General features: G+C 36.7%; 1 protein-coding gene across 5 annotated transcripts in view; it reads right to left on the minus strand.

Annotated features, from left to right (window-relative positions):
- Positions 1-10,302: 10,302 nt before the first annotated feature.
- RPS6KA5 (ribosomal protein S6 kinase A5) overlaps positions 10,303-15,625 on the minus strand; it is an 81,736-nt gene continuing 76,413 nt past the window's right edge. For all 5 annotated transcript variants that reach the window (XM_056345541.1, XM_056345544.1, XM_056345542.1 and 2 more), the window contains one exon: positions 10,303-15,320. In XM_056345541.1, coding sequence (XP_056201516.1) covers positions 15,081-15,320 — 240 coding nt within the window. In that variant the 3' untranslated portion in view covers positions 10,303-15,080. The remainder of the gene's footprint in view (positions 15,321-15,625) is intronic.

Below are 15,625 nucleotides of genomic sequence, written 5' to 3' on the forward strand. Positions count from 1 at the left end.
GCTGTGCGCGGGCAGGGCCCGCCCGGCTGCCCGCGGGAGGGGGGCGGGTTCCAAAGAGCGGAGCGGCCCGGCCCGGCCCCGCCGGCAGCGGTGCGATGGCGCAGCGCGGGAGCGGAACGGAGCTCGCCTACTGCAACAGCAAAAGAAGAAATCGGTGGAAGCGCTTTCTGCCAGTGCGCGGTGTAGGGATCAGAGAACGCCGAACGGCTCACAGCATGGCGTCTTACTGGGGAGTGAAGGCGATTAAATGAAAAATGAGGCAGGAAAGGAACGATAATTCAAAACCTCTGATCTCGTGACTACTCATTCTTTTACACATAAGACTATAAAAACTAATATTTCAACTTCTGAAGAGTTCGTTTGCTTATGAAGATTATTCGTGTTTATTCACACCAATTTTAGCACATTTTGTTAGTACTGAACACATCAATTCAGTAAATGCTACCAGCAAAAGAATAGTATCAAAATATTTCCCTAACAGTTCATCAGGCACGTTATCCTGCCAGCTACTACTCCTGAAGCAAGACAGCTATGCAAAAAGAATCAGTGTATTTCCAAATGCATTGGAACAATGGGGAAACTGCTTTAACATTAACGGAACGTGCACGCACCTAAGACTGCTCGGAGAAGATGCCATTGTAAGTGACCGATAATCATATAAAGCAATTGAGCTGGAATGAACAGCGTAAAAGTGATCCCGAAGTCTGATCCTGCATACTTTGTCAATTGCCACTTATTTTTCAAAATGAAACAAAGCATTGGTTGCCGGAAATGGGCCTGTTTAGTGAACCCTTGGCACAGACTGCAGCATACATGTACTCTGCGAGAAACACTCTGCTTATTAAGAGGAGATAACTGGCTTGCTCAAAGGTACAGAGATACCTGGTGTCTGAAAAGGATGTAAAATTAAATTACAGAAAAGTAACTTAAGATATATTGGTCAACTATTTTTCCTTACACCATCTCTCCCACTCCAATCCTCCCAAACACAGGGCAGTAAGAAAAACGATGGGATGTTCAGTTTGATTTCATGAGCTTGGACTGAAGAAACAGGAACTTTCAATACACAGCAACACACCAATTCGCTGCTCTGATACTTCTGGGAACGTGAAAATAAACCTGTTAAAGTAGTTGTCTGCGCTAGCACTCCATACAGAACTATGAGAAACAGAAGTGATGGAGGTTTAAAACTGGTAAAAAAAGTAAAAGTTATAGTGAATATAAACTGACTAAAGTACTATTTTAATCTCTACAAAGGTATTAAACATTCTATAACACGGAATCAGAAAAACCAGTTCAAAAAGGACTTGCATTTTTAAAGGCAACATAGTCAAACAGAATGCTAGGGACTCATATGAGAGAAAAAAATATGCACGCAAACTTCCAAGATCGTTAGTTTTTATTCTACAGTGAGGTTTTCTGGCTTCTTAGGCAAACACTATTCACGGCTAAAGTGGTAGGAAGCAAACCTCACCTTTGTTCTAGCTTTCCTTTATTCTAAAAAAAAAATGAAAAAAATTTAAAACTTTTCACAACAGCTTTGCTGAAGTCAGCTCACTGGTATGGAGGCTTGAGAGAACAGGCTAGTCAAAGCTTAACATCTAATTTGTGTCAAAGGCTATCAATGCTTAATGGCAAGCATTTTTCCACTGTTTACAGCAAAAGTGTTTAATATGCAAGTTTATCTACTACTCTGGTTTTAGTCTGCCACACCGGCCAGGGGTTTGGGATTTTTTCCCCAAGTAGAATTTGTCTGAAGCTGCTAAGCAAAGTGCTAATTATGACAACAGTTTTGCCCCTCAGTTTCTATAGGTTACATCACAGAAAGATGATTTTGAGGGAAATATGTTAGAGAAGACAGCACAAAAATCCTTGGTTTATCTCCACAAAGTGTAAAATAGAATTAAAAGGCACCTTTTCCCCAGCACAAGTCCTTATTTTATCAATTTATCTTTTGATTCAAATCAACATTTTTAGTGTCTATTAAGATGTTAAACATACTCTATTTGCAAGTGATCAAAGAGATGCAATTAAAATATTATTTTTAAAGTAATCATGTTTAACTTCTACTACCGTCTGCCATTTTCTTAAATGCAAAGTGCAAAAATTTTCAGGCCAAAAATGCATTCATGTGAGAAGTAATTTCTCTACAGTGAAGAGCACAACTCAAACATTATAGAAGCAAATATTATACTGGAATGTAAGTGTTGTTCTTCAGTTAGCATAACACTGTTAGTGAAACAAGGTAACTGCAGAGTTCTCTATTCCTACTGAAGCCAGTAATCTCTATAAAATTTGTATCAGACCATATGAAAATTGTTAGAGAAATTAATCTCACAGTGACGCTTTGTTCCTTTTTGAGAATATCAAAATGCAATTTAAAGAGAAGTGAGACTGAGCAGCGTCCATAAAATCAACAGTTTGATGACACACGTTATAAAACCTGCCACCCCTACCTCATAGCAAGGAATAATGCAGTCATATAAGTACTGAAATATGCTTTATCAAAATAGTAAGTATTTCAAGGTTTTGTACTTAGACCAGTTCATTTTCTTGAAGATAAACAGTCACATCTGTGAATGTGCAATATTTTGTAAACCATTAAGCCCTCACTGCTGTTTGAGTGTTACAGTCACACACAAAACAATTCAGGAAAACCTGGGAACCTGGAAAGCATTTTTTTCCCCCTTTCACAATGGACTTTTTTGTAGTTTGTTGCTTTCAAGCTGATTCAATTCATACTGCACTTGTCAAATAATGGACAGTGCAATTGATACTAAAAGGAATGTATGCCTGTACAATCAGGCAAATACTTATTTTTCACTATTGTATGAAATCTCTTGATGTTAATTCTTGGTCTTTAATAAATGACAATGCTAACAGTCATTACTATTGATAGGCTGAATCTGAAGTTTAATTACTAATTGTGCTGCAAAAGATAAAAGTCAGACTCCCAAAGAAATCCTTTCCAAGCTCATTTATACTAAATAGGAGCTGGCATCACCAATGAAAGGGCAACAAAGAGTATCACTCAGCTAGTAATATATATTTAAAATCATATTGGTTTAGCCCAATGTTTCATACTGCATTTTAATTACGTCATACTGTTTCTAGAAGTATCCTCCACATCACAAATACATATATTTACGCATTTTAAAAAAAGTCATCTCCCCAAATCAAAAAAAAAGCACACTTCACTGGTGTTTATAAGCTGAATAGAGTATTTCTATCTGAATTGCTACTTATTCCACAAGTGTATTTTCACAAAGCTATATTGCCAGTGAAGTTGCTATCCTATATTAACGTGTAGTAACTAATAGGACACAAAATGGGAAGAAAAATACCATAGTTTGCTGTTTCTCATGTTTATTGTGACAGTGCAAAACTTTCCAGTCTTGTTCACAGGTCTAAGGATTTAAAATCAATGCTTTGGCTACTTTTAACTTCAGGGAAGAACCAAGGTAAGATCTAATCATGGATCTTCCATTTTGTTACACTCATGGTAAGCCTCTTTCCCGCTGTATTTCAAACTGTTGTCCCACACAGTGATGCCCATAGGATAGCAGGTAAAGAGGGTCTCCACACTGTCTTTGCAGAAGAAAACTGGTAAGATACAGTTCAGCAAAATTCTAGATGTGATCCAGATTGTAGCTTAATCTCTGACTTCAACCAAAAACCCCCAATCTTCCCAGACAAATTGAACCTCAGTGGCGAAGCCATTTTCCTATTCTTTATTGATTCATTTATGCAAAATGTGTTCAGAATAGAATCATTCTGAATTTTAAAAAATTATTACATATTTTTAGAAAGATGCAAGCTTCTTACAGTTTAATTAGCCCATTGCATTTCAGTTCCTTTTGTTATATCCAGCATAGAAAGTGTCATGTACCATTTAAAACTATTTCTTAATGGCAAAAATAAGATACCTATTACATGTTAGGAAATTAGGAAACCAGATTTTAGTAAATACAAACCTCTTAATCTGAGCAAAGTCTCTTTAGCTGGCAAAGCAATAATGGAAGCTCTTCTCCGTGTAGTACAATTGTTTGATTTCATTACATTATTGGCTAAAATTGTACATAGGTTTTATTCCCAGATCAGTTTCTGCCTACACAGGGCATCACTGTCTTCACATAAATTGCTGTTTCAAACTGTACTTCTGTGACCACTTAAGAGAAGATGAAGATCAAGTGTTTCTCACATTGAATTTGAATGCATCAGTTCAGTTACATCTCTTATTCAGTTCCTAAGTTCAATACCTTTAAATAAATTCAATTATTACATAGAAGCAAAGCTTTGAATTTCACTTTTTCTTCCTTTTTTAAATTTTATTTTTGTACTGTTACTAGCTACTCGTTGGCAGTAAAAGTAATTTGTATTTAATAAACATCAATATTTTCCCCATTGCTATTTAAATACATCTGGGACAAACGATGGCTAAATTTGAAGCATCTACAGTGTCACACCGCATTCAAACATTTTCCTTGCCGCCAGTATTACCAGTTAAACAACTTGCCAACTACATTGCCAGACCACCAGAGGGAGTCTAAAACTACATATAATTTCTGAAAGTTTCTAAACCTATAGGCTAGTTTAAAACATTAACAGAAACTCCTGTAGGTTGTGAATACCACGACAAATTGATAAGAAAGATGAAATAAATTAGAGGAATCTATGGAGATCAGGAGTTGCTGAGGCTAAAGATAATGAAAAAAATCTAGCAAACTCATTATTACATTACTGTCCAGAGGTAAGAAAAAAATATTTGTGAAATAGAGTGTTCAGCAACTGATTTTGGTCTGTGTTTGAAAGAATGAAACCCATGAATTTAAATTATATTTTACGATTACTTTAATAACTGGAGAGAAGTCTTAAAAATCAGTAGATCCAGAATTGGTACGCAAAAGTCTTAAAACAAAGATTGCCCCCTTTGGTCTCATCACAGCCCTCTGAACAGCTCCTGGAATGCCAGGGGCACCATGAGGACACTTGGCTTGTGCCCGATTGCCAAAGGAAGGCAGAAAACAATGGCGGAGTGCAGCCTGTCTAGCCTCATGTGACCTTAAGAGAAAAACCTGGAAATTTGCATACAGGGTTACATTATGATGTTCCAAAAGCAAGGTCCTTAGCAGAGGGGAGAAGACTTCCTAGGATCAGCTGGGGCAAATTCCAAGAGACCTGTACTTCAACTGGGCAGAACCAGTAACAGGAGTGCCAGCTGCTGTTTCTGCACAGCAAATATGAGTTAAGAGGCCCAGCCATAATAATTGGCAGAACCAACAAAATATTGGCTTTATGTTTTGGAAATTAAATTTTATGTAAAGATGACAACATTTACAAACAGATTAATAGAGAAAATAAGGTAAGAATACAAAGTTGGAGACATGACAAATTTATGTAGGAAATTAGATCTTTTAAAAAGCTGTCAGGATAATTAACTATTTGGTCAAAGATGCAGTGGATTCTTCATCCATCAGTCTTGATGTCTCCAAAACAAGACTGGATGCTTTTCAGGTAACACGAACTGGTTAAACGCAAGCTATCAGCTCTATGGAAGACTAACTGATTTACATTTGATACCCTTCTCTACACAAGATGTCAGATAGGAAATCCCCCAAATCCTTGCTGTATTGCACAGTGGCGGCCTACAAAATACTGGGCATCACCAGGAAGGCTACTGAGAACAAAGCTGCAGGCATCCTTCTGCTACTCTGTAAACCATGGCACACCCGCACCTTGAGTGCTGCACACGTTTCTGGTCTCATTGGTTTGACTCAGTAGGACATTTCATATGTTCTTGCAATAATTCAGTTGGCTTTACACACTGCACTTACTTTATCTGGCCCTACTCAACCTTTCAGAACTCTATTGCCTAACACTTCCTTTCATTAGCAGAAAGACAAGTTCTGCTTCTTTCTTTGAGATTGTCCAGAAATCATTTTTTTTCCTCTTCACGTACTCTACATCATAACTCCTTTTTGTGAAAAGTTCAACTAGACGTTTCCACGGAAGGTTAGGACTGAGCTGCAGTTTATTTAACATACAGGAACAGGAACAAGTCTCCAAAAGGTCTAGCATTTGCCTCAAACCACAGAACAGATAATTTCCAGTCTGCTTCACTGCCCTGGAGATCATTCTACCTATCAGCACAGACCAGGTAAAACCAGAACATCTGTGATTTGTTTAGCTGCTTGATAAAAACTGAAGTAGAAAGCAGTAATGTTACTGTGGCTACAGTTGGTTGGGATGGATGTGAACTACTGTCCTGTGGCCTTTATCCATCTTCAATTCACAAAGATGATTCATGAGCAAAGTTTCTGGAGAATAACTGTCAGCTTTCAGCGTCTTAGTGCTACTGCTGGGTCCAAGTACATGTTCTTGAAAATCTGAAGTTTCACATCGGTAGGACAAAGCAGATTTCTCCTGCATGAAGTAGGGTTAGGTCAGAAGCAAAGTGCAAAAGGCAAACCAGTCAGCCAGATCTGACACCAGTGATTCAGAGTATGTTTAGATCCAAGTTTGCAGGTGCTATTTGAGTTTGTACCTTTTGATTTGCACTCTTTCTCCAAAAAAAGTTTTTCGGGATAATTTTAAAATGGTTCTTTTTGTAATTCTAACACTATTCATTCTGTTTATCAAATGTAACAGTTGTCTGAAGAGTAAGATACCTCTTCACTGACCACTGTATTTTAATCTAGCAATTTCTACACTTCTGATAAAGGGAAATGTTTGTCACAGCCTTCCTTCATATTTTTATTCCTTCTATGTATTGGACATTTGAATCTACAGTTCTTTAAGGGCAGAAAGCTCCATGCAATTGCCTTTCAGGGCAAGCAGAAAGACTAGAGAAATTAAAGAGCTACAAGGGTTAACATAGAAAGCTTAGGAAAGGAACAGAAGTATACAACATGGGGAGTAAAAATAAATAATAATGATTTAAAAAAAAACCCAAACCCCAAACAGAGTCTGCATAACCTACTTAACCCAAATGCATGCTAGAAGAATGCAGGACTCTTCAGGTATACTGATAGCATTACACATCAGGACTTAAACATACAGGCATACTCACACATTTTTCTGCAAAACCAAGCTCCTGACAGTGCTGGAGATCAGTAATAGCTCAAACACTATCACAGTCTGTCTTAGAGACTTGTTCAGATACTTCTCCCTACTGCCACAAACATCCTTGGTTATTACCTACAAAACTGCCTTCAGCCAAGTACTATCTGCCTAGCATTCAGATGTTCAGCCTTTTTTTTTTTTTAATTCTTCTGTGAGAACACAACTTCAAGAGTCTGAAGAACAATGGACCTGCAGACCACTAGCTGTCCAAAGGGAATAGCCACGCTGCTGCTCTGCACTGCGCAGCGCACAGGTTTGGCAAGACTATCTTAAGGGAAACCAAGGTTGACTCCTTAATAATTGACATGATGTACTTCTCTAGATTGCTTTGCATTAACTTTGAAGCCACCACAGTGGCTTACCACACAATTTAGGACAACAAAAATATATTTCTTATTTCTCAACACCATGGCCTGAAGAAAAAAATGGGCTGACTGAAGATCAAAACCATCATTATAGCTACCATTCCAACACAGCTGAAGAACCCGATTTGCCAAACACTGTCTATTCCATGGTGGTTAGCAAGACTTACAAGCAAGTGGAAATATCTCCAAGACAGAAGCCTTGACAATAGATTTTCATAAACCTGTAGCTGTAACAGGACTGCCTATCAAAGGCTGGGCCTACCATCCTCCAGATCAGCACGGTTAGGCTTTAACAGCTCTAGAGAGGAGCGTTCAGCTGACAACTGCTTCCACAAATCTTTGACGAGTTCTGAGCATCTTCCAGAAAACAAGATTTCTTGTATTTCTTCCACCACTGCATTCACAAGATCATCCTCTCTTCCAGCTCTTTCAAAATCAGAACCTATCCCCATTCATTTTCTGAATATTCCGATATTGGGTAAAATAAACCATTGCAATTACTTACCTTGCTGTTTGGTAAACTTCTACCACAAGGTTTTTCACTTTGTTGATGTAATTCAGAATTTTAGAGAAGTGCATACTTGTCAAAAAGAAAACTTCACTGTAATCTCTTGATAACTGGCATATAGTGAATTAGGGAAATCAGTGTCCATGTTGCTGCCTTTACCATTTGAAAATGGCACTATTTCCCTCCAAGAAAAAAGCTGATTAATCTGTTGGTTTGGGGTTTTTTTCTTAAATATTTAAAACTAAATTTCTTCAATATTTTAGATTAAATGCAGAGACCGTTACTTCTTAAAAAGCAATGGTTTGCAGCCGGGATGTCCTGTACATTATGGTGTGACAAAGCCCTCAGCATTCCCTTCTTCCTGTTTTTTGTCCTCTCCCCCATCTCTGCACACTGACACAAGAAACAGCATGCACCGTTTCACTTACTGCAAATTACCACAGCCTTCTCCTTTATAACCAGCTGTCAGAATCTGTCACCAATTCATTTCTTGCCTTTCTAGCTTGCCATTTCTAGCTACAGAGGTAAGGCAGAAATTACAGATGATCTCTTCTGCTGGGACTCTAGCAAAAGATAAGTAATTTTGCAGGTTTCTTTCTCTGCAAGTGGAAGAGATCAGTACAGTAAAGATATCTGTAAGCATCAGAATTTGCTGCAGTAGCATCTTAATGATAAGGCTGTCAAGCTTGAAAGCCAATGCCAAGCTTTTATTCATTTTTGTAAACCAGATGTAGGTTAAGATTAAAGGCCTATTCTCACTTCACTGTTTAAGTTTTCCTTTTAATCTGACAGCTTTAAAATTGAACTAAGTGACCTGCCAGGGCTGCATACAGATGGACTGACACATGGCGATACACATTAAGTAGAATAATATTAACGCTTGAACTTAAAAGCACCAGGAATAGAGCATTTTGAGTTCTAATTTGTACAATTGCTGTATAATGAACACATCACCAGACAGTGAGATCCTGTTCCCTTAAGTAGGCATAGCTTCAACAGAATAACTATTATGTACACCAGAGCTACAGTATTTAAAGGATGAGAACTCATTAAGGAGTCATCTGAGAAAAGCTTTGAGCTACTTGCTGCTTTTGTGAATTAGTTTCTCTCCTCCACTTTATATTCATTTTGAAGGAAAAGGGATACATACTGTTATTAATGAGTAAGCTTCTACAGACAATGATACTATTGCTTAGTCACCTCTGTCAGCATAACTTGGAGACAAACTTTGAGCATTGTCCCCTCTGCATCACTGTCTTCAAATACAACTTCCCCCCTTCTTCTCACTTTGCCATAATTCCATAAACTAGTTTACACTTGAAAGCTTTTTTAACATAGCTCTATGTGTCACACAATCTCACACAAAACTGATGTAAAATATACTTGATTAAATGTAGTTACATCAGCAAGGATCGGTAATACGTACATATATTTTAAACTAGATAGTAGTTACCTTTCCCAGCAGATGACTTTTGGTTATTCACCTGGCCTTAGCCTAAATCCTTAGATTTTCTCTCACTTATGAAAATGAACAGTTGATCACAATCATACTAATACAACTATGCAAAACCCCCAAGGAAAGTCCAATCAACATAAATGAGATGCCAATTTTAAGACCTGAAGCTTGATTTGTTGACAAATATCTATTGAGAAAAATGCAGCAAGTCTGCAATTGGTTTGCAATTTCCTGATAGGTTTTTGAGCAGTTCCTGAGCAACTGAAAATTTCTATTTTTCTCTGCTTTATTGTTGGCATTTCAAAAGGAAGTTAGCAGACTTCTGCACGGATTTTGTGAATACAGCCAGATTGGTTGCCAATTTTAAAAAGTGATTTTATGTGTAAATAGTATGGATTCCTTTCTACCTCTGAATAAAAGTATTAGTTTTCAAGAATGACACCATTATAACATACTAGGTTTTGCAATGCTTCATTACTACTATTAGTTTGGATTAACTATGAAAGCAATTAATCCAGTGTTAACCAAAATGCCTTAAACAAGTTAACAGGCCACTTATTTTCCCCTGTCTCTGCTGGCTGAGAGATGATACAAACACCAGAAACAAGAAAAGTACCGGTAGAGCATGTGGCCAGAAGAAAGGATCAGGAATGGCTCTGTGAGTGACAGTAAGCTGTCAGACCGGCCCTACCATCTCGCCTGACTAAATACTTACCATTGATTCCCAGGTAGCTGCAGACTTCCCCTTCTGTCACACAGAACACGAAGGCTGTCAAAATACATGGGGTTTCTACATTTCTCTGCTCTTGCTGCTTCAGGGCACAACAAACAAGACTGCTCCAGTTTGTCTGTGTAATTGAAAGCATCACTTTATTTACTAGTGCAGACTACAGGAATCATCCTAAGTTTTCTTTTCTACATAGGTGTACTGAACATCTAGAATTTATTGAACAAGTGGTATATAGAAATGCGGGATGTCAGGCAAGAGCTAGCAAACAGCTCTGCATTTCTCATTTTTTATAGGATCCAATGCCCTGTGGGTCAAAGGAGTAAACTGATAAGCATTTCTCATAGGTAGACAAAGATCAAAGCAGGTTTATCTCTTTACAGCAGAAACAGCCATGTTATTTCCTGTTCTCTCAATCCAGAATATTCAGTCAACTACCTTGACTGAAGAAAGGCAATGTCACATTGTGCAATGTAAAAATTAGTGCTGAGAAAGACTGTTAGATATGGGGGAAAAGAATGAAGACCACCAAACTTGGTAAAAACACCTGGAACTATACTTGAGGAATAACAAAAAATTCCAACTGAAGACCGAAATGTCATATAAAGATACACATGTGTGTAGACACACACACACACTCTCACAGACCTGCAAAGTTAGGAAATGTATTTATGCAGGGCAACTGGCAAGAAAACTTGCAATTCAGTGTTGGTGAATGTTACACACACAGGGAGCTAGCAAGGGGAGAAATCTACCCTTGAAAACATCTTCCCAGAAGCCTCTCATTTCTGACTTGCAGTAACTTTCTTCCTCTTCTGTGGTAGCCCCCTTGTCTGATCCTCTGAATCTGTGTGATTTGAGAACTCATTTTTAAGCAGGTTCTCTTAAACAAGGCCTATTACTTTAAACTGAGGCCTATACGTGCAATACAGCGTGTATCTACATACATGCACATAATACATGCACATATTAAAAAGGTAAGACACTTGTGTAACACTTAATACAACCAAACAACACACATCATCATTCTGTGAGTGCTTTCTGCCAAGAATTTACTCTGTTCCTGGATGAGTGCTAGGGAACATGGCTGTACAGGTATTGTTACCTTGTTCAGAAAAGTAGCCATGGAAAAGGGCTAAGAAAATATGTACAGCAGCAGTATCAACTTGAAGAAACAATCTATTCTGATGCAATATTGTATTTTTGTGTTAACCCCCCTAGACTGTTTAATAAAGCATTTTCAAGGGTGTTTTTTTTTTGTAGCCGTAAACCATACATACACCAAATGCACTGATCATTCCATTAACAATAAATATTTCAGCTGCTTTCTTAGAAATTTCACTAAGTCAGAGGAACAGTAAGTCATGTTACTTCCTTTGTACTTCTCTAAATCCTTTAGAATTACCTCTTAATTACTAATATTTGTGTTTCTTAAAGTATCACAGAAATAGTTTTACAGAATATTCAGTACTTCAAAGATTAAATTAATGACTACACTACTTATCTAAATCTTTACTGATATGAAATTTGATTTTTTAAACAAATCTGCTCACAATATTGCTGACTGCATTACATTTCTGACAGTAGAGAGATATCCCTACTACACATTAAAGTTATTTTATGCATAGCAGCACTGTGAAGGAAACCATCTGAGTATAAACATAATTCACAGTCTAACACCTTTTTACCAAGGCAGTATAAAGTATATATAGTAGTAATGAAGATTGGCTTGTACACTTTGTTTTGAAACAGTGGTACAAGTATTAGATGTTTGGCCCGTGGTCTTCCTATGCCCTAGAGTGCCAGGCTAGGCAACAGATTAAGCTAAAACAACGTAATTCTGCCAAGAGTAACTAGTCTCCCGCAGGAATATTCGAACAAGAAGTGAACCTGCTCTTGAGTGGCCTAGTTTGCAAATCCATTTTATCAATGTAAATGGAGATCCACAGTTGTTTATGTAAAGATGCTAATCTAAAAATTCAAAGGGCTTAGTGTCAAACACACCTCAAGAGCTGTTACCTGGAGGCAGCAGGAAGTCAGAGGTGATAAACATTTCAGCTACCCCAGGTAACTGGTTCAAAGCAAATGCAAGGTGATACCTAAATGTACTCACCCTTGCCCAAAAGAGTTACCCTGTTTTAAAATTTTTATTTAATAACTACTGTTAGAGCACAAAGAGGACACAGAAATACTCATATATAAAAGTTGTCTTTGATACAAGTGATGTATTCTAATTATTTCAGTCTCATAACAGTCTCTTAAAACCTGTGTGGAAAACACTCTGAAAACACAGCCATTATCTCTAGCATTTAGTATCTTAAGCAAGCATTCTTTTTCTTGTTTCATCAGTTTGTAAAGCAACAGTTTAAATTTCCCAAGAGGGAAACAACTGTAGTCTGTTTGTAACTTTAAGAAGTTATTTCAGCTGGGCAACAATATTCCAAATCCACCTGGTATACAAAAGTTTCTTACACTTAAATGAAATCAAACCAAAAAGTGCTTTTTGTTGTCCTCACCCTGACAGCAAATTCCAAGAACTCCTCAAAGTGCAAACTTTACAAGCAACCTGTTCTTCAGCTTCCCAATTCACTTGCACTGTCTGCATAACAAGTTTGAATGGTGGATTGTTTATTGTATTTACAGCAAGTTTACTGGGGAGAGGGAAAGTATTCTTTTACAAATGAGCCATGTTCACTATTGAGATTACTTCCAAAGAGAGCATTCAGAAAGCAAACCTGAATATATTACATTGACAATTATTATTCAATATTTTAACATCGGCCACTTAGAATTGGTTGTGTTATTAGCACATATACTGTTCTTTAAATATACTACTTCTACATAAACAGTGCAAATCTCAATATTCACATCAACCTGAAATTAATGCTGCAATTACTGTTGACATTCACATCAAGAAAGTAGTAAACTATTTCACAAGAGCAATTCCAAAACCTCAGAATGCCATTATTAATATTAAAGAAACACAGAACAAACATGTTGGGCTTCAAAGCCTTGTTTTGATACACACAATCCCTGTAAACATGGATGTATTGTATTTGTCAATACTGATATCTGACATAATTCTATAAATAAACCCACTGATATAAACAATTCCTATAACCTTTTTTGCATAGGGTTTGGATTAAGGTTACTTTAAGATAGGAGCAAGCTGTTAACAAAACCCCCTAGTCAATTAGGCTTCCATCACACTAATTTAGGCATGTGGTTAACTTTACACAAGGAGTCTCGCTGACTTCAGTGGAAACTTACACATGTAAGCATTTGCAAAACTGGAGTCATCTTTAGCACTTAAGTTACCCCTAGTCATTCAGAATATGAGCAATAAAAGAGCTCTCCATAAATTTATAAAATATACTGATTTAAAAGTTTATGCTGATGTTTCTGTAAGTCACATTTATGATTCCAAACAGTTATGTACATACTATACTATCACAGTAGGAAATACTTCACTGTAGAACATCACAGTGAACAAGTTGTGAAGCACAGTGTTCAATATAATTTCCCTTTAGTATTCCCAGTGCATAAGTTGTTAACATCTACACTACACAAGGTGCCCAGGTCTAGTATTTGTTATATACAATGTAAAAGCAAGATAGAAAGAGCTTTGCAGTTTAACGTAAGGAATGAAAACGGTGGGTAATATAAATATACAGAGATTTACTCCTGCAAAGTACGGAATTCTCCTTCACAATGACCACAAACACCAAATATGGTGGATTTCAGGTCATTCAACCCAGTAAAACAGTGCTCAGCACCTTGTAGGAAGAGAGATCTGCGTGCACTTTATTATAAAACATCTCCTTTTGATGCTATAAAGTGCAAAACAGAAAACATTCTAATATTTTACAGTCACTATTAAACTGCCATATTTGCACAATGCAAAATTCAAATAACTTGGTATACATTTTGTGTGGACCCTATAATAACAAATGTTGAAACTGGAGTACTTTCACCTTTAAAAAAATCTTAGTATTTTAAAGTTATTGTGTAAATATAAAAAGAAAATATAAATTATAATTAATTCTTGAAATAGATATTTTAACATGTGACCATTTTCCAAAGCATTCAATATGATATTTCATTCTCTCATAGCATTGCATTTTAGAATCTTTAAAACATTTTAAAAGTTAATAACGTCAAAAAGTAGAAATAAAAATTACTGTATCACAGTACTAGACACCTCACCTTATCAGATATCTTTTACCCTATACGTTTTTAAAAAATTAAATAAATAAAAAAAAGCAAAACTGATATTCCTGGTTGTTTAGAAAAAGATCTATGGAGTTACTTCTTAAAACAACGTAAGAGCTCCATAAATGCTTCCTTTTGCTCTTAAAATTCAAATAAATGGGATAGAATGTAACCACAGATTTAAAAGGCCTTAAAGTACTATACTGCTTTGGTGCATTGTACCAATGATTTTACATGCACAAAGAATCAAATTCCATGACACTCTTCACAGAGCTGGGAAAAAGCAGAAGACCGAAGTGTTCTATACATGTTACAGAGCCTTCCTTTCTTTGAACAGTGGGGAAGAAACTGGGAGGAAGATTCTGACACTGAGAAATGGTCTTCCTCCAAACTGTACCACAAGCAGCATAGCTCCTTACCTTGAGCTTAACTGCACACTAGTCATTTAGCCCTAAGAGAATACAATATTGACTGTATAATAGTAGTATACCATATCCAGTGATATCAAACCTAATGCTAAAAAGAAATGTATTGAAATACAAAGCTAAAAAGTTATGATTGAAATATATTTTTAAAGCAACATATTCCTGTAGCCTGCAAGCCACAGGGAAGAAGGGTGAGAAGAAGACAACATAGGTACTACCAAGTTTATAACCACTTAAATCTTCAAGACAGGATATTCTTTGCTTTTCAGTCAGAGAACTGGAAGATGGTTTCTGGATTATTGCTGTCTGTAGGGTTTGTTGGCTGCAGTGTCTTTGTAGGTGTAGTTTTACCATGAGAATGAGAGGAAGAAGAATGTGAACTTTCACTGGAGCTGCTACGTGTCTCTGTGCTTGTACTTGTTTTTTTCATTTTCCTTCTCTTTGCAAGAGGTGCCTTGTCAACATTCTGGAGACAAAATCCTTCCCTTTTGTACTTGTTAAAGGCCTGTTTAAAAATAAAAGGTAATCCTAAGTTTTTCAATAGGTTTAAGATATTTTATGGCTCACAGCTTTTAATGAATGTTATATGCTAAGTCATAAGATAAACTGTAATCTCTTGGCAGATCCATACCAATTATTATTGTAACTGTAACAATAACTTTACTAGACTTTACATGTATTTAAGAACCAATACATAACATTATTAATTGACATCTTCCCTCCTTGTTCTATTTAATTTGGAAGTATTTGTTATTAAGCCTTAAACCTATTTATGACTACATTTTCACAAACTACACTTTGTTAAGTTAG

Source organism: Falco biarmicus, chromosome 7 (assembly GCF_023638135.1).
Source record: "Falco biarmicus isolate bFalBia1 chromosome 7, bFalBia1.pri, whole genome shotgun sequence".
Classification (NCBI taxonomy): domain Eukaryota; kingdom Metazoa; phylum Chordata; class Aves; order Falconiformes; family Falconidae; genus Falco; species Falco biarmicus.